Raw genomic sequence first — 19,575 nt, forward strand, 5'->3', positions numbered from 1 at the left:
GAGTTGCTCAAGTGGTAGAGTGCCTGCCCTACTGAGCATGAGGCCCTGAGTTCAAAACCCCAGTACCTCTCAAAAAAAAAAAAATTGGCCAAGACAGATTTACTCCATCTTGTGTTAAACTGCTTAGAACTAATGACAGGTTAGTATAAGCACTTACATCTAGTGACTTACTGTAGTAGAAATGACTTCAGGGCCCAACTGTTTGGACAGGTTTTCTCTTTAATATAATTCTAGTCTTACCCAGTGAGAATGCAGAGTAGAAGTTTTACCTGATTGGAGAATTTTATATAAGCATAAGCAGAACTTTCAGGGAAGAGCTAACTATCTCTGTCCTTATATTATCTTTTTCTCCCTATAGCTTCACAAACAAGCAGATATGCAAGAAGAGAAAAATCGAATTGAGAGAGTCCTTGGGGCTACTCTTTCACCTGAACTGATTCAAAAAGTCCTCACTTTTGCACTTTCAGTAAGTTACAAGGAAATCTGCTCATTGATCTATGGCAAGTGTCCTTTATTCAGTGTTCTCTTGATCTGTCTTAACCCTAGACTAAACCTTTCCTTTCTGGGAAAACTTGGTGGGAGCTTTTGTTACTGACTTCTGTTATCTCTCACAACTGGTGAGAATCCGAATTATTGGTAGAGGAAATAAAGACTCTAGAATGGAAATTGTGAGGACAAGGGCCTTTGTATACTGGGAGACTGAACTATACTTTTGCTTCCTTTATGTCTCTTTCTTTCCTTAACATGTAGGATCCTAAGCAAGTGTCTCTTGGGCAGCCTGTTTGTCTCTTTCTGTCTCAGTGCCTCATTCTCAGTTTAACTGATCTTTAGGTTAATCATTTCTTCTTTGGTGGAAGCTTCTGGTGCTAGTTATTCCTGAAACAAGGAATCTGTGTCTTCAGTGTGGTTGCTTCAGTGATTCGACAGTATCTTGTGCTTTCTGGCACCAGAAGATTGAATATTTTGGACATTTATTTCTTTTTCTCTTTTTTAGGAAGAGGTACGTCCACAGGACACTGTATCTGTAATTGGTGGAGTAGCTGGAGGCAGCAAGCATGGGAGGAAGGCTGCTTGGAAATTCATCAAGGATAACTGGGAAGAACTTTATAATAGATATCAGGGAGGATTCTTAATATCCAGATTAATAAAGGTATGTGTTTTGTTGGGTTTTTGTTGTTTTTTTGTTTGAATTCAGGGCTTCACTCTCGGAAAGCAGGTGTATCATTGACCCACACCTCAGTCTATTTTGCTCTGGTTATTTTGGAGATGGAGCCTCGAGGACTATTTGCCTGGGCTGGCCTCAAACTGAGACCCTCCTGATCTCAGCCTCCCAAGTAGCTAGGATTACAAGGGTGAGCTACCAGTGCCAGGTGAAATTTTTATTTTGAGTAACTTGCCACATACTAATATTATTGAATGATATCAATAATTTACTAGACTCAGAGGTGTGATCTTTGCTCTTTAAGAGTTTCCTCAAGAGCTGGAGATGTAGCTTCCTGGTAAAGTGCTAAAGTAAAAACCAACAAAAAAGTTATTGGCTTTGTTTAAGGGCTTTTGCATCCCCCATGCCACACCCTCTATAGAACAGAATGAATGATTTGTTTTCAGGGTAAATGGAAGTTTGTTCCCAGCCTCTTTTGGTTTCACTTACTGTTTAAAACTTTGTTTTTTCAGCTATCAGTTGAGGGATTTGCAGTTGATAAAATGGCTGGAGAAGTTAAGGTAAGTATTGTTTACTTTTTACTTTTCAATCTAGAACATTAAAAATACTAACCTAGTTTTATCATAGAGAAAGGTTAGATTGTATTTTTTTTTTTTTTTTGGTGATACTAGAGTTTGAACTCAGGGCCTCATGTTTGCTAGGCAGGTGCTCTACCTCTTGAGTCACTCCACCAGTCCTAGATTGTATCTTTAATGTCTAAAGAATTTAGAGTTGGGATCATTTTTGAGATTATGGAAATACGGTTGAAAAAATGTGAAACCTAGAGTCAACTGAACCCTGTAAATCTGTGCTCTGCCTCATATGTGTTGTGTCTTCACAACCTCTATGAGCCTGTTTCTTCACCTATATAAAATGGGATGATAATATTGTTATTTAGATTAAGTAACATGGTGAGTAAAGAGTTAAGTTCTTTTTTGAATCTCTTTCATTTCTCTTCTGTTACTACTTTTACCTTATTCTAAGGGACTCATTCTTGCTTGGAGAGTTAGCATCCCAATCCCTTCCCCCTCTCTTCTCTACCAGATTTTTTTTTTTTTTTTTTCATGGTTCTGGGGTTTGAACTCAAGGCCTTCACCTTGAGCTACTCCTCCAGCCCTTTTTGTGATGGCTATTTTTGATATAGTCTCTTGAGCTATTTGCCTGGGCTGGCTTTGAACCACAATCCTCCTGATCTCTGCCTCCTGAGTTGCTAGGATTACAGGTTTGACCCAGCACCCAGCTAAGTTCTTTAGTTCTTTTACCCTTTCTAATGACCTTCATAAGTTTGTTGTTTGCACAGTAAAACTAAATGATAATGTAGATCTCTCTTATCCCTTATAAAAGTTGATAGTTTAGTAGGGACCTTGAACTTGGTAAAGTTCAGCATTTGGGGGACAAATTTTTATTGCTTAGGAAAATATTAGACTGGGGGGTCAAATCCAGGGTCCTGTGTTGCTAGGCAAAGACTGTACCATTTAGTTATATCCCCAGCCCTTTTTTAGTTTTATTTTGAGACATGGTCTCACTAAGTTGCTCAGGCTGGCCTGGAATTTTCAGTCCTCCTGCCTCAGCCTCCTTAGTAGCTGAGATAGCTGTTAGTATTTTTATAACATCACTTTACCTTCATCTTCTTGAAGGCAAAGATTATCAAGTATGAATTTGGAAGTTCTGAGAGCTACAGTATAGTTTGGTTCACCTTATAAATGATTCTCAGAAGTAAGTTTTAAGATTTTAGGTCTTTGCCATCATTTAGTTTACATTGTATATTATGTAAACCACTAAAGGTAATGGATACTGTGAAGGAGAGATACATAATGGCTTTTGCCAGGGTGGTGGCTATGCCCAGGTTAGTAAGGTAGGTAGGAATCAAACCATGTAAAGCATGCCTTAGAGACCATGTTAAGAATTTTTTGGGCAAGGGGCTAGCAGAATGGCTCAGACGGTAAGAGCACCAGCCTAGCAAGTGTGAGGCCCTGAGTTCAAACCCTAGTGCCACCAAAACAAAAACAAAAACAAGAATTTCTTGGGCTGAGTGTGACTTAAGTGGTAGAACAGCTGCCTAGCAAGCTTGAGGCCCTGAGTTTTTAACCCAGTGCCACCAAAAAAAAAAAAAAAAAAAAAAATCTGGTAAAGAAGAGAAGGGGAAGGGATTGGGATGCTGACTCTCCAATAAGAATGACAGTAGCTTAGAGTAAGGTAGAAGTAGTGATGGAAGTTAGAGGAATGAAAGAGATTCAAGGGTTGATTTTTATTTTTAGTTCAACAGTATTTACTGAATGGTTTCTCTGTGTTGTGAACATAAATGGGAAGAAAAAAAAAAAGAATCAAGGATAATTCCCAGGTTTCTGGTATGTAGATGTTGGTGCTGTTTGTTGAGATGGAACTGGAAGAAGACTTGTATCTAATTCTGGTCCTAAGAACCCAATCATGATTAGGAACCTTGGAGCATAAGCCATTGTCGTCTGTGTAAATAGGGCTACTGAATTCTAGACTTAATTTGATCATTTAGTTATTTTCTCTTTTACAACTTTGATGAGGAACTCAAAAGGAGAGGGCCTGACCATTTTGCTGGTTAGTATTTAAGAGCTGCTTTGTTTTCTATGAAACTGGATGAACTCATTAGAAAATAGTTTATTTGGGGCTAGGAACATGGCTCAAGTGGTAGAGCACCTGCCTAGCAAGTGCAAGGCCCCAAATCCAAACATTAGCCTTGCCCTCCTCCCCCAAAAAAAGAACATAGTTTAGCTTTTAATCAAGCAATGTGATCAGCTATAAGAAACTCAAATTAGTTTTATTCTATGAAAAATGTGAGACTCTGGATTATTTTATTATTAGGGTATAGCAGCAATTTCAACCTCTTAGTTTTATCATCCCTTGAAAATGAATTGTTACTTGAGGCAGCCAAAATGTGTTTAGTCCTTAAGTACTCCCTGCCAGGTATTTTACTAAATGTTTGTGTGGGTTGTCTCTAACCTACTGGAGTAAATATTTTTTCATAGATGAGAAAACTGAGATTGAAGGCTGTTAATTTACTAAAACAGGCCTGGTACAATGACCAAGCCTAGATTCAAGTTCCACATTTGAGACCAAAGCCAAGATTAATCATTAGATAGTAGCCTAAAAGAAAGTAAGTAGTAGGTTTGTCTCTTTATTATTATCTTTGATTAGATTTTACACACTTAATATTTGGGGGAGGATTCCTATATGTAGGACCAAAGAGTTACTTGTTTTAGCCTAAGGGTGGAAATGGTCAATTCTCATGATTGAGGCTTATTGGTCCTTTATGTAGACCCAGGGGTATTTTTTCATAGCTGTGACATTAACTTCTTGCTTTTGCTAGCAGTGATTTTACATTCTGGATTGTTTTATACCAGGCTTTCTTTGAGAGTCATCCAGCTCCTTCGGCTGAGCGTACCATCCAGCAGTGTTGTGAAAATATCCTGCTGAATGCTGCTTGGCTAAAGAGAGATGCTGAGAGCATCCATCAGTACCTCCTCCAGAGAAAAGCCTCACCACAGGCAGTGTGAACCCTGCGCAGGCTGCTGCTGCGGTTTTGCTGCTTCGCTTCAGGGCTGAGGTGGAGCTACCGAACAGCTGATTCATATGCCAAGAATTTGGAGTCTTCTTTCAAACCAGTGGGGGTTGGACAATGAATGTAGTTAACTGGTTCCTGCTCACACTCCAGAATTAAATTCTATTGAAAAAGGAAAATCAGCAATTCAGCAAAAAAATAAAAATGTAAATATGATAGTAATAAAATAGAGCATAATGAAACTGTGAAACTTCCTGAAGCCTTGTCAGTGGTTAAAAGTATTTAACACTCACCTGTTAATGACAAATGTTCTGTTTTTATAACCTACCAAAAAAGGAAAAAAGAGGCTTCTAGGGAAGAGGATTTTTGTGAAGTAGGTTCTTGGGTTCTGCAAGCAGCCTACAAGCCCAGGGTCGTGTCCATTGCTGGGAATGGTTAAACACAAAAGGCTGATAGGTGATATAACATAGTCAGAGTCTGTGCATAATTCCAAGTTTTTGGGTGGTTTTTTTTTTTTTTTTTTTTTTTGGCATGGGGACTGACCAGGAAGACATCTTTTTCCTTCATAAACTCAATCTGAACCACGGATTGTAGTTTTCCTCCTTGCCTCCCTTCTGTGTGAACCCCCTTGGCCAAAAAAAAAAAAAAAAAAAAAAAGTTAAAACAAAAAAAGCCTACCCTGTTCTGGGTTTTTCCTCCCTTTAGTTACTCTACCCTCAACCCTAATGTTCTTAGAGAGCAAGAAATGATAAGGAAACAACTTTCATAGCCACATTGAATAAGAGAAATTGATATACAATATTTTTTTCTTTCTTAAGATGACTTTTAAGAACCCCGAAATACATATTAGATGAGACAACAGAAGTAAAAAGGTTTTTAGCCAGGCCTTTCTGAAGGAGTGATTCTGCTAAAAGTACTAGGTCTTAGTTGTCTAACAAGCCAACTATTGAACCTTTCATAACAGTATCAACTCAACCCTGGCTTCTCCTGGTTCATTTTGTGCACGTGAGATGCCAGTCGTAACTGTTGTGGGCCATACATTAGTGGTGACTGGTTTCAAAAACAAAGACTGTACACCTGTGTGTGCCACTCTGCTTCAACAGTGTATCCTACTAACGAGCCTCACCTAGCTAATCCAGTAAGTTTTAACTGTAAATCTTTTCCCTTTCCTATTTCCCTACCTTTTTTCTTTTTCCTTTTCTTTATATTTTTCTTAAAATTTTTGTGTTATTAACAGAAATTCATATTTGGTGTGGCTTAACTGTATTTTGGAAGGTTATCAGATTGCAAGACTGCTTCCTTGAAACATTTTTGTGCTATCGTTTTAAAAAAATAATAATTAAAAAACAGTTGGCGTTAATAAAAATGTCAATGTGAGATTGATGTCCTGATTTCTTTTATCCTCTGATAAGCTGAAAACTTTTCTGTGATACAAAATTACAAAATGTTTGACTACCAACCATAGTATTGTTTAAGAAAACATAAGCCAGGTATGGAGAGTGGAAGTCTGAAGGATCACAGCCAGACCAGGCAAAAAATTAGTAAGACCCCCTCCAACTCAACAAATATCCACGCATGATGGTGTGTACCTGTAATCCAGCTATCCATGAGGCTTACATAGGAGGATCTTGGTCTGAGGTCAGCCTCAGGCAAAATGTGAGACCCTATCACAGATACAACTAAAGCAAAAATAGCCAGGGGTGTTGTTTGGAGTAGAGCATGTGCCTAGCAAGTGGGAGGCCCTGAGTTCAAACTCTAATACAGTTGGAGGACAGGAGATGGGGTCAGGGTGGAGGGAGGGGAAGAAAAAAAATCTATGAGGAAGGGGGTGTCACAGTGTGGGCTTTGAACCCAGGACCTATAGTATGCTAGGCAAGCACTCTACCACTGAGCTACATGATTCTTAACTGAATAATAAATTGCCTGATAAAACTGAATCTCCTCTTTGTATCTTGTTTCTGTTTTTTTCTCCTTTGCTGTGCAGGAGATCAAACTCGGCCTCAAAACATACCACGGCAAGTGTTCTATCACTGATCTATACTCTGAGCCCTTCCTCATACTAGATGCTAGTTTTAGGATTTCAGAGTTGATTTTTTTGTTGTTGTTATGGGATTATCTTTTCTGATAATACAAAATACCTAGCCAAGAAGAACCATGCCTTTTTGTACCAATCCTAGTACAAAGTGATTGATGGTTTGGTTTCTTTCAGATGCAAGAGTAGCAGATAAAGAGACCCTGATAATGGCAAAGCATTAAGCCAAGCAACTTTCTCTAGGAAACCAAATCAGAAAACTGTGGTGGTTCTACCAATTAAGTTTGATGGCAAATGTTCTGACAGATGGCAGAGTTGGATGAATGTTGACTGCATTGTTACTGCCATTTGTAAAGAACCCTGCTCCTTTGATTCCATTGCTGGTATCTAGCAGCTATGACTTTTACTACTGAACTGCTGTTTCCAGCATTAGGGTGGAATTAGCAGCAGAGAAGGAACATAGTTTACTATCATGATCTGTGCTTTCTCAGGGAGTTTGCCAACAGCTGACAGCAGATATACTATATGCCAACCAGGATGATAAGCACATCTGTAATCCCAGCACTGGATCCTCCTGAGGCAGAAGGATCAAAAGTTCAAGGCCAGCCTGGGCTACATAGTAAGTCCCTGGTTCAAATAACCAAACAAACAAAAAGCAAAAGTGGGGCTGATGGAGTGGCTTGAGCAAGAGTGCCTGCCTAGCAAGCATGAGGCCCTGAGTTCAAACCCCCGTATCACCAAAAAATTTTAAAATGATAGCCCAAAAAAGAAGTTTTTTTAATCTAGGGTGGGGGATGTGGCTCAGCTGTAGAGCACCTATAGCAAGCACAAAGCTCTGAGTTCAAACCCCAGTACCACCAAAGGGGGAAAAAATACACACACACGCACACCACTGCTATGGTTTGATTGACTATACCAGTATGGTCCACTGAGACATCTCTGACCTCTACCCTAAACAACCTTAATCTTTGTCATCAGTTTGATACATTGTGTAGGTGTATTGCCTTGCGCTGCCATTTCAATCCACTCAATTTATTAGGGCACTGATTACTTTGTGATTTTTTTTGTGTGTGTGACAGTATTGGAGTTTGAACTCAGGGCTTCTTGCTTGGTAGGCAGGAGCTCTTCCACTTGAGCCCCATCCCTAGCCCTTTTTTGCTTTAGTTATTTTTGAAGTAGGGTCTCATGTTTTTTGTCTTGGGCTGGCCTCAGATATACCTACCTACAGCCTCCTACATAGTTGGGATCACAGTTGTGCATCTTATGGATTGAGGTAGTCAGAGGAGGTCCTCGCTTTTTGCCTAGGCTGGGCTTGATCTCTACCTTCAGGTAAATGGGCACATTCCTTCTTAATGTGTATTTGTAATTCTAAAGAAGAAAAATCAGTGTAGTAAAGGGCTAATAGTGGGAGAATACAAAATGATGGAGGAGAGATGGAAACAACTTAGAAGAGTACAAAGCACTTAAAATGTTTTGAGATGAATGAAGATGGATAATCTGATCACTGATTTTCTAATAGGTCAGTTTTTTTTATTGGTGGAGCACTTGAAAGTCAGAAGAATGTAAAGGAGGGATGTAGTAGGATGAAGTTAATGCTGTGGCCTTATAAAGAAATGCTTCTCAATTCATGTTATTTTTGTAGTTTTTCTCTTGGTGTCTATACCAAATGAACAACAAAACAGTGTATGACTTACATGAGATTTTTTGGCTATGAAAGCTGAGCTTCTCTGCCCCTGCTGATGTTCTTCTTTCTCATTCTCAGCAAATACCTGTCTGTCTAATAAGTAACTATTAGCCATATGCGGCTATTTAAATTGATTAAATAAAGAAATTAACTGGCTCAGTTGTACAACCATATCTCAAGTGCTAGTTAACCACAGATGGTTCATGATTACTGTATTGGACAGCACAGATAAAACATCATACTCATCCCTGAAAAAGCTACTAGGGACCACCCTTTTCTAGTACCTGTATTTTTTGTATAGGATAGAAAATTGTTACATTTTCCTTTTACAACCTTATTGTAACAATTTGCTATTTATCTAAGAACACTGTATCACTAAGCCCTGTTCATTTAAAACTTTCTTTTCAGGGTAGGGATGTAGCTCAATGGCAGAGCATGTGGTTAGCATGTGCAAGACTAATCCCCAGTACCAAAAATAAAATACTCATTTTCCAAACATTGAAGGAAAATAAATACAAGCCAGGCATGAGGGCTTATGCTTGTACCATCTACTTAGGAGGCTGGAGGCAGGAGAATTGAGCCCAGGAATGTGATATGAGACCAGCCTGAGCAACATAGAACTCATCTTTTGAAAAAAAATAAAATAAAATGACATCTCTGCTTATAAACCCTTCTCCCAGAGTCAGTAAGTAAGTTTGGGGCTTTTTCTTCCATAGTTATGTTTATGCATTTGGCGTATTTTTAGGTCCCCATGTAACCAGTGCCACATATTTTTAGTGTCTGCCTTTTGAAGTTCAGTGTGCTAGGTTCATCAGGCCTGCCACCCCTGATGTTATGCTTGCCAAAGACAACATGGGAACAGTCATAATTGGTAAATGGATACCGGGGAGAAGTGCTTCTTCCTTGTTTAGATTCATTGGTTCATGGATGTTTTCAGCCTGACATCCTAATGTTAAGTGCACATATTTGAGGAACGTGGCTTTAAGCTCCTGGCTCAATTAGTTTTAAGTGGCTTGTGTAATGAATTCACTCAGCATTCTTTCCTCACTGGAGATGTGAACTGTACCATGTTTGGGATGAAAGCTTTAATTATATACACTATTGTAGTGTTTAGCTATAAATTAATATATCACCATTAACTGGATTTAGGAAGTTACAGGATGATTTCACAAAAACTTTGGTGGGATGTAGCAGGCTTAAAAAAAAAAAAATCCTCACATATTCCCAACCTGCAGAGACTTTAGCTTGCTGGTGTTGTGGAAATGCGGCTGAGTTCCTCCCACTGGGGCTTGCTTACCCGCTGAATGCCTGCCACTCTAGCCTGAGCAACTGTATTACTTCCACTCCTGTTTGCCCCACTAATTTGGTGATTATACCTCACTCCTTCCAACAAATATGCCAAGGCTGGGGATATAACTCAGTGATAGACTGCTGCTGGGTTCAATCTCCAGCACACGCACACACACACACAAGACAAATGGGCATCATTTGTATATGATCCAAGTGTGCACTAAATCCAGGAAGGACCTGGGATGGAAATAGTGTGGGTAGCTTTAAATGTCACTGTCATCTGCAGCCCACCCTCAACAATGTCCAGGATCCTGGATAAAGGTTCCCATTGGCATGTGAGCACCATAGAAACAGGAGGCCTTTTCTAGCTGTTATAATAGAGTTACACTGTCCTCTAGCCTCACAATCTTAAATGTGGTGCAGCAGATGAACATTTTTTTGTCACTGATCAAAGGACCTCAATTATTGAAATATCAGGAGAACCTTGTCAGAAAAGTCCCACAGCACTGGACGTGAGGGCAGTATTCAAGGCAAAGGTCAGAATGCACTACTTCCACGGCCATGCAGACAGCAGACAGTGGTTACAAATGCTTTCATGGCAAAAGCATATTGTACCAAGTTCTACAGTTATTGTTAACAAAATAAATAAATAAATAATAAAGTTATTGTTATCGAACAAGGCAGACTAGGTTTCTGGGTCTCTGCCCGTACAGAGCTTAGGATCTAGCACAGACACAAGACATCGAATTAACTTTTTTCCACAATATTGGGAGTGGAACCCAGAGCATGCTAGGCAAGCACTCTACCAAAGAGCCCCACCTAGCCCTTGAATGAGTAAATTTAAGTATGTCTTTGGAATGGAAAGTGCAGGGTGCTATGGATCCAAGGCATTACCAGGGAGTCAAAGGTAGCCTGAGTATTTAGGAAACACTCCCTTAAGGAAATTATGCTAAACTGCGACCTTGAATGATAAAAAGTTGCAAACCAGACAGAGGAGAGGAAAAGGAAAGTGTTGTAAGCAAAAGAAACATGTGCAAAGAATCTGTAGTTAGAACAAGGCCAGGTGCAACGGCTCACACCTGTAATTCTAATTACTTAGGAGGCAGAGATGGGTAGGATCATGGTTCAAGGCTAGCCCAGGCAAAAAGTTCATGGAACAGCCTCCCCTCCCCCCATCTCAACCAATGGCCGGATGTGGAAGTATGTGCCTGTCATCCCAGCTGTGCAGGGAAGCACGAATAGCAGGATCATGGTCCAGACTGGACCTGTATCAGAAATAACCAATACAAAAAGGGCTGGCAGGGGCTCAGACTGAAACTCCTCCCGAATGGCTTTTCTTCTCTTTTCCTCTTTGCTTAATAAACCTCTGGTCTTTCTTGGAAGGAAGAAAGGGAGGGAGGGAGGGAGGGAGGGAGGGAGGGAGGGAGGGGCTGGCAGAGTGACCCAAGTGGTAGAGCACTGCCAAATCCTAGTACGCCCCCACCACACACACACACAAAGATAAAATAAATCCAAGATAGCTAAAATAAACCAAGCATGGAGAAAGTGGTGCGAGAGAGGTAGGCAAGGATCAAATCAGGGAAGGACTTAGGTCATGTTAAAGATCCTGAAGTCTAAAGGATAATGGGAAGACATTAGATTCCTCATCTGAAAAGTGGGAATAATTGTGGCCATTTCAGAACATTATCAGGGAGCAACATGAAGTACAAGTGAAGGTCTTTGTAAATTATAAAGCATTACAGCAATACTATTAATATTTATTACTATTAAACTGCCTAGAGTTCAAACCTCCTCCTAGGAATATGAAATACTCTCTAAAACCCTGACCTATTCCAGAGAACTGATGGAAAAGTCAGAAAGGTATTTCAGCTGGGACTTCCAGTGTGAGATGAGGCCTGGGGGTGAGCTCAACTGTTGGGAGCAGGATCAGACCATTTATGGCGATGTGTATTTCTCAACTCCTCACTGACCCCAGAAAAGATCAGCATTCTGCCTCCTCAAACCCACCAGGGCAAATCCACTAGAGCCTTCTTTTTCTTCATTTCTTCCAGCCAGAGCTTGGCCCCAACATCTTTTAGTTCAACTTTTGTAGAAACTGCCATTGATACAAAAATGTTACACTCCTCTGAGCTGATGGCTGCAAAAGTATCATCTCAATTAGCACCTCCACTACATTTGAGGGAAAGTCAGCACTTTGCAAGTCAGTACTTATGATGACTCCAAGAAGTTCACATGCTCAGTAGTAAAATCCACACAATGGATGAGAGACTTGGGTTTACTTCTCCAGTATGACCAGCACCAACATAATATGGAAAATTCAAGTGGTTCATTCTGAGCTGTTTCCTCTCTGCCTACAATATGTTAAATAATACCCAAGTACAGAAGTACGCATTTGATTGACTGAGCCCCCATTTCTACACCACTTTCTGGTGCTTGGGAGAACAAACCAGACACAATTCTACCCCAGAAGCCACAGACTGTAGAAAATGTTCTGCAGTCCAGCACACTAAAGGCTGGAAGCTAGCATTTTTTCCTTTGATCTACACAATGCTTTTTTTTTTTTTTTCTTTTACAGTGCTGGAGATTGAGCCTAATGCCTTGTGCACCACTGGGCAAACCCCTACACGATGTTTTTCAAGTCTTTTTGAAAATTTAAATGCTGGCTTTTAAAAATCAAGGTATTTGTACTGGTGTGGTGTTATATGCTTATAACACCAGCACCTGGGAAGCAGAGACAGGAAGGATCCCAAGAGTTTGATGCTAGTCTGGGTTACATAGCAAAACTGTCTCACCACAACACTGGTGGCTCACACCTGTAATCCTAGCTACTTGGGAGACTGAGATCAGAAGGATCATGGTTCATGGACAGCCTGGGCAAATAGTTCACAAGACCCCATCTCTAAAATAGCCAGAGCAAAAAAATGGACCGGAGGTGTGGTTCAAGCAGTAGAGCACCTGTTTTGCAAGTGTGAAGCCCTGAGTTCAAACCCCAGTCCCACCCCCCCGAAAAAAAAATCAAGAAAATTAAAAATCCAGGTCTCTAGCTTTTCTTGAAAAATCAGAAGAACTGGCATAAACATCTAGAACCAAGTACTGGTTTGTGGCCAGCATGCACATCAGCCCCCATGTTAATTAGATCCTCTATGAGGTTCTGTGACAGGCCCAGGGCGGCATCTGAATTTGTATCCATCCCATTCTCCTGACATAGACCAGGACCCATGCATGTGGTATCCCTCATTTGGTCATTTGGGGAGTGAGCTAGAGGATTAACAGATATTAGCATTAAGCAAGGCATGCTGGTGTGCATGGTTAACCAAGATGCTGTGCCAGCAGCTGAGGGAGGGTCACTGTAGCCCAGGAGTTTGGGGAGTGCCAGCTCGGGCAGTATAGTGAAGCTCTAAAACCAATAAACAAATAAGTAAAAAGGTTATAATGGTAATTTTTTTTATTTTGAGAGCCTGCCATCAAGTTGCTCATGGACCACTGGGAAAAATAAACACACAAGTAGAAAAACGTACAATATAATAATGATTAGCTATCATATGCTGGATTTTTATGTCTACAGATGAAGGAACTGAGAGACTAAAGAATTTAATCAAAGGGAGCCTATAAAATGCAGGGCTAGGACTTGTACCTAGCCTGACTCCAATGCCAAGCTTTTCGCCTCCATCCCACGTGGCCTCCCTAGAGTTAATGTCAGTGTTTTCTAACCAGACTGCTCATTAAAATCACCTAGAGACTGATAAGACTCCAAAGACCTTCTGAAGGTGGGGTTCAAAAACCTGTATTAAAAAAAAAATTCCTGCTGGGTGCTGATGGCTCATGCCTGTAATCCTAGCTACTCTGGAGGCAGCGATCAGGTGGCTCAAAGCCGAACCCAAGGCAAATGTTCTCAAGACACAATCTTAAAAAAAAAAAAACACACACACAAGAAAAGGCTGGTGGAGTGATTGAAGTAGTAGAGTACCTGCCTAGCAAGGATGAGGCCCTGAGTTCAAGCACCAGTACTGCCAAAAAAAATAAAATTTCCTGCAGTCTTCATTTGACATATCTTATCTTATTACCAATTGGTATTTTAAAAACACAAGCTTTATTTTTCAAAGGACAGAAAGTACTGTCATATTTATTTTTGTAACCCATTCAGGACCTTAATGAAGCAGGCATTCAAAAATATTTGTTGGCTATTTAAAAGCTAAACTATAAGGTGGTGTTAGCTATACTGCTATGAATTCAGAGAACAGCAGTAAGAGGGAGTACTTACTGAACCCTCATTATATTCTAGCCCTTTTTGCTCTAAGATGTTTACATGTATTAACTTTTTAGGATTTTACCGTAATCCTGTAAAGCAAATCAGGTCTGCCTACATAATTTTCAGTGCCCTATGTTGAAAAATTAAGAATTTCAATATACTGGGCTGGGGTGTAGCTCCGTGGTAAAAGTGCTTGCCTGTAATCCTAGCTACTAAGGAGGCCTAGATGAGGAGGATTATGGTTCAAAGTCAGCCTGAGCAAATAGTTCATGAAACCCTACCTCAAATAAACCCATCATGAAAAAGGACTGGTAGAGTGGCTCAGGTTACAGGCCCCAAGTTCAAACCCCAGTATTGCAAAAAAAACAAAACATGGTGCTTTGCCCAGCATGTGCCAAGGTCCTGGGTTTATCCCCAGCACCACAAAAAAATTGTTTCAATATACAGCAGAGCAGGGCTGGCTCTCCTAGGCACCTGCATCACTGTTGTACAGGTCTTACACCCATGTTAACTCTGCTGAGTCTACGATCCCATTTTGCAGATGAGAAAACTGAGACATGGGGGTTAAAGAAGCATGCTGCAGGATTACACAGCAGGAAAGTGGAGATATCAACACGCACAGCCTTTGTTGAAGGCTTCATTGCAATTTTTTTTTTGAGACACTGTCTAACTATGTAACCCAGGCTGGTCTTGAACTTGTGATCCTCCTCCTTCTACCTCCTGAACAATCTCTTTATTTACAAACTGTTGCAAATAATTTTGGTTTAGCTTATATCCTCCCTTGTCTACTAAGTCTTTTCATAATTAAGCCAGGGGAAAAGAAAAAAAACCTCTTTCCTTCTGCTGAAATTTTAGCTCCACAGCAACAATTGGTTTGTACCTTTCTTGTCAAATTCTGATGTTATACTTAAAATGCCCTGGGGAGTGGGGAGCCACTATAGTGAATGAGCAATTTGAACAAGAGTATAGCCTTGAAAACAGAAATGGATACTTAGGAGGCAGAGATAGAAATTGCAATTTAATGCCAGCCCAGGCAAGTTAGTGACCCTATCTCAACCATAAGCTGGGGGGGGGTGTGGTGGTACACACCTGTGGTACCAGCTACTTGGGAGGTAGAGGTAGGAGGATCATGGTGTCAGGCAGGCCCAGGCAAAAATGAGAGACCCTATCTGAAAAACTAAATGCAAAAGTACTGGAGGAATATCTTAAATGGTAGAGTACTTGCCTAACCCTTAGTTCAACCCTCAGCAACACCAGAACAAAAACCAAAAAAAACCCAGAAAGGTATCTCCTACAGGATACAGTCAGGTGGCTGGCTTAATCTCATCAAAGGTACCAGTGGGGGCCATTGTGACTGACACCAGAAAGAATGAAGCTAAGTTATAGCACCTTTAATAAAGCTACAGACACTTCTCATGAGCCATACAGACATGCTTCATGTTTCCTTGTGTCTGCTTCATCCACTTAATACATAGTTGAGCACCTATTATATGCCAGGCACCATTTTAACCAATAAACAAGACAGTCACCTCATGGACCATGCATTCTAAAGTGGAGTGGCGGTAAAAGACCAGTTCAAGTAATGAGAGATGTGCTGAAGAGAGAAAAGGCCTGTCATCAAAAAGAGCACTCAGGAGTCGGGCACCAGTAGCTCAAGCCTGTAACCCAAGCTACTTGGGAGGCTGAGATCAGGATGATGGTAGTTCAATGCCAGCCAGGGCAAATAGTTCCCAAGATCCCATCTCCAAAACATAACCGGAACAAAATGGACAGATGTGGCTCAGATGGTAGAGTGCCTGCTTTGCAAATGTGAAGCCCTGAGCTCAAACTCCAGTCCCACCAAAAAAGGGTGTTCAGGAGGCTGGCATCTCTGAAGCAGTGATATAAGTAATGAGAAGGAACCAACTAAGTTCCTTCTGGGGGAAGGATAGCAAATGCCAAAGTCCTGGGACCAGGAGATCTGTGGTGGGAAGGAGTCTGGGGGTTACAAGGAACCACAAGAAGGTTTATTCAGTAAAGGGAAGAGGTTGGAGACAGAGAAGTGTTTAAGGTTAAGTCTCTCTGCCTCTGAGAGTTGAAGGTGTAAGAGCAGGAAGTCTCGCTGCTTTTCTTTTCTCACACCTTCCTAAAGTTGTTGGAAGAAGTGTTGTGTTAAACAGTGATGTAGTTTGCCCCAACACTAGGGCTCTCAGACTTCCAGTGTCACATTCATCTCCATCCTTCCTCAGAGCCAGCCAGGAAAGGTTGAGCCCCTCTTCAGCTCAGCTGGCTTTGCTGTGTGCTACTGGGGGACAAGGTGGGAAAAGGAGTGATCTCATGTGCTTAGGAGTATGGGGAGCACTTTGCACCTTCCCAAACAGGCTTCCTTTAGGCACAGGCTTCCAATGTGGGCAGATTCTCCCATTTCACAGATCCCAAAAGTTAGGTAGTTTTCAGACCAACCGACAGAAGTGGCAGGACTGAAACCCAGTCTTTTTAATTTCAGCACTTGTTTTTTAACTAAAATTTTGTTCTGGGGATGCAGTTCAGTAGCTCAATGCTTGCCTGGTAGCCTGGGCTCAATCCCCAGCATCACCAAAAAAAAAAAAAAAAAAAAGATTGTTAAATAACACATCAAAACCTATGTAATCCACAAGAAATGCAACTTGAAGCCCCAAGCACCACTCCCTATTCTAATAAACCAAGTGGGTTCCAATTCTTACCTTTGGAAGAAGATGCAAAGTGCCATCCATCTGTTCCACAGTGCAAGCCAGAAATCTACCAGGCATCAGTGGACACCTTCCTCTTCCAATCAATCACCAAGTTCAATTAATTTTGCCATCAATCTCTCTTTCTACCATTACTTTCACCCTTTTCCTTTTTACAAATACCAATTCTATCTAGATTATTGTGATGATCTCCCTGTACCAGCTACTTTCCCCTTTCTATCTAAACCTCCACCCCTGCCACCACTATCCTTAAAACCTTTCCAGGAGAGTATAGTGGCACACAACTAATACCAGCATTCAGGAGGCTGAAATGGGAGGATGGAGAGTTCGAGGCTAGCCTGGACTAGTGAGACCCTATTTCAAAACAAGCAAGCAAACAAAAACCTTTTCTATAGCTCCCCTTTGCTCTTAGGATACAGACAAGATGACTTGCACAACATGCAAGATTTCCTACGGCTTTGTCCCTATTCAACACTCTAGTTCTCAGTCCCTTGTTGTTTTGGGTACCATGAGCTCCTTGCAACCCCGTCTCCTTTGCACCAGATCTCTGCACATGCTATTCCTCCCTCTCCCCTAGAACGACTCTTCTCCCTTCCTCAGGTAAGCTTTCCATAAGCCAGACAGGTCATTCCTTAACATGTGTCCCTTTCACAACTTTCCATTTATTTGTTTGAGACATGAACTGACCGAAGTCTATCTTCCCTAATTGGACATGGATGAAGAATTACCAGCTTAGCCCAAAGTACATGCTAAATAGGTAAGAGACCATGTGCTAAGCAGTGTTCCTAGCACTCAGCATGTATCTCACTTAAATTCTCCCAAAAGTTCTATAAGGAAGGTGCAATTATTAGCTCCATTTTACACATGAGGAAACTCTTCACACAGGCTAAGGGCTGAAGTTGGGAAATGAAGTCAGGCAGGCAACTTCATAGGAGTGACTACTTTTGATAAGGACTATAAACAGCACCATCATAACCTTAGTTCAACTAAAACAACAAATTTAAGTCTCCCAAGTGCTGAGAATACAGGTATGTGTTACCATGCCAGAAACTCATTTTAACTGATTCCATTTGCTGAGTCAGGCATGCTGGGTGAGGCCTGTAATCCCGGTGCTCAGGAGGCTGAGGCAGGATTTTAAGTTTAAGGTCAGCCTGGGGTTCATGGTGAGTTCCAGTCCACAGTCTGGACTACAAATTGAGACTGTCTCAAAAAAAAAAAAAATCCATTTCCCTTCACTGTATTATGACTTATGTTGAGGCAGAAAAGGTGGCCCAGCAAGGTACTGGACAGCAGTTGACTTGGAAACAAATTGTGGATCATTTGTAATGTACTGTGGGTGATACATGTAAATCCAACTCAAGGATTTTCAGAGATGTCATCTTCCTTCATTGACTTCTAACAGTTACACACACAGGACAGCTCTTCCACAGTTAATAGAGCAATGGCTGGATTAGGGAACTGTTAAGTCACAACACAATGTGTGGAATGGTGCCCCTACCTCCTTGCTTCAAAAGTGCAGATACCTTCAGCACAAAGACCACTTTTGCTTCTCAAGATGAAAGGTAGCTGGCCAAGCTTTCCTAATTCTCGAGTGGTCCTTGGGCAAAAAGATTGTAGTGTGACTAGTGCAGGGCAATCGTCTCACAAGTTCAAGCTACATGGTAAAGAGCTCTAAAAGCCAATTCGTCCTGGATCAGTATGGTGAAAATGTAACAATTCCAGTAATTCTTAACGTGGAGCCGGGGTACCAAGGTCAGGAGCAGGTTGCTTTAGGGAAAAAAAAAAAAAAAGCTTTGCATGAGTTTTTCCTCCAGAGTACGGGATTTTAAAAAAGGCCAAGAACCGTGATCCTTTAGCCCTGTAACACACTTTCTGATTCAAAGTTATGCCTTTATAGAAGGTGAAACATTTCTATTTCTAGCCCATCAAGTAGTCGTTAGCCCACTCCTAAATGACTTTATAACAGCACGTCTCAAGCTCCATTCAGAGGCCTACGGGCACACCTTGGAGGGAAAGCTTCGTGTACAACTAAGAGCAGTTAGGAGAGCTTGAGCCCAGTCCACCAAGTCACTAACCGGCTGTGTGACCTTAGATAAATTCCATCCATACCCTCTGGGGCTTCAGTTTCCACATCCGCAAATTGGAAGTTGAACCACATGGTCTTCAGGGTCCTTCCCAGCTGAGAGCTTTGTCCCTAAAGTTGTCGTTACAGCAGCTTCCTGTAGGCGCGGTGCAGGCCTTTAACGGTCCCCGCCTGCCCCCGCCCCCTTCTCCCGGCCCCCGCTCAAGCCCGCGAAACCTTCACTCAACACGCCCCTCGGAGTGCCGGCGCTTTCCCAACCGCAACCCAGGCGGCCGGCAAACAGCTCCGCCCCTTTCCGGGGCGTCCCGTCGTCCCCCGCGCCGGGCTCCTAAAGCAGCTGGTAAACTCCCACCTTTCCGCGCAGCGACCCCAAACTCCTCTCCCCTGTTCTTCCTAGCGCCCTATCCCATCAACGTCTAGTATCTAACGTCTAGTATCGGGCAGGATCCGAGACTTGCCTTCGGCCCACCTCCCCCCCTCCGCGCTCAGCCGGTCTGAGCTCCAGGCCTTTACCAGGCCAACCCAATCGGTAGCCGGATCTCGCCTGCCCCACCCCAACGTCCCTCCTCTCAACCAATCCACGTGTCGCATTCCGTTGCCCGCCTAACCAATCCAGGCCTTGAAACCCGCGGACGAATGGGCACAAGATGACCCTTCAACGCTAACCGCATGGCCAATTGGAAATTCCGCGTGGCCACGGCATCAGCCAATTGCTGCAGAGCGCGGTGCCGCCTCGGCGAGGTCCGGTCCGAATATCCCTCCGCCTTCCTCCCGCCCTCTCTCTCCCTCCCAGCGA

The 19,575-nt window shown here is 42.0% G+C and overlaps 1 protein-coding gene and 1 long non-coding RNA gene across 4 annotated transcripts in view; one reads left to right on the forward strand and one right to left on the reverse strand.

Annotated features, from left to right (window-relative positions):
- Npepps (aminopeptidase puromycin sensitive) overlaps nucleotides 1-6,110 on the forward strand; it is an 84,655-nt gene extending 78,545 nt beyond the window's left edge. For all 3 annotated transcript variants that reach the window (XM_074045919.1, XM_074045918.1, XM_020159200.2), the window contains 4 exons: nucleotides 359-466; nucleotides 995-1,150; nucleotides 1,675-1,722; nucleotides 4,576-6,110. In XM_074045919.1, coding sequence (XP_073902020.1) covers nucleotides 359-466; nucleotides 995-1,150; nucleotides 1,675-1,722; nucleotides 4,576-4,728 — 465 coding nt within the window. In that variant the 3' untranslated portion in view covers nucleotides 4,729-6,110. The remainder of the gene's footprint in view (nucleotides 1-358; nucleotides 467-994; nucleotides 1,151-1,674; nucleotides 1,723-4,575) is intronic.
- LOC141413744 (uncharacterized) lies at nucleotides 4,330-19,551 on the reverse strand. The gene is made up of 3 exons (XR_012438609.1): nucleotides 18,806-19,551; nucleotides 16,691-18,463; nucleotides 4,330-4,895 (listed from the first exon to the last, which is right to left on the reverse strand). It is a non-coding gene; the product is annotated as an uncharacterized lncRNA (long non-coding RNA).
- Between the last annotated feature and the right edge of the window lie 24 nt (nucleotides 19,552-19,575).

Source organism: Castor canadensis, chromosome 11 (assembly GCF_047511655.1).
Source record: "Castor canadensis chromosome 11, mCasCan1.hap1v2, whole genome shotgun sequence".
Lineage (NCBI taxonomy): Eukaryota > Metazoa > Chordata > Mammalia > Rodentia > Castoridae > Castor > Castor canadensis.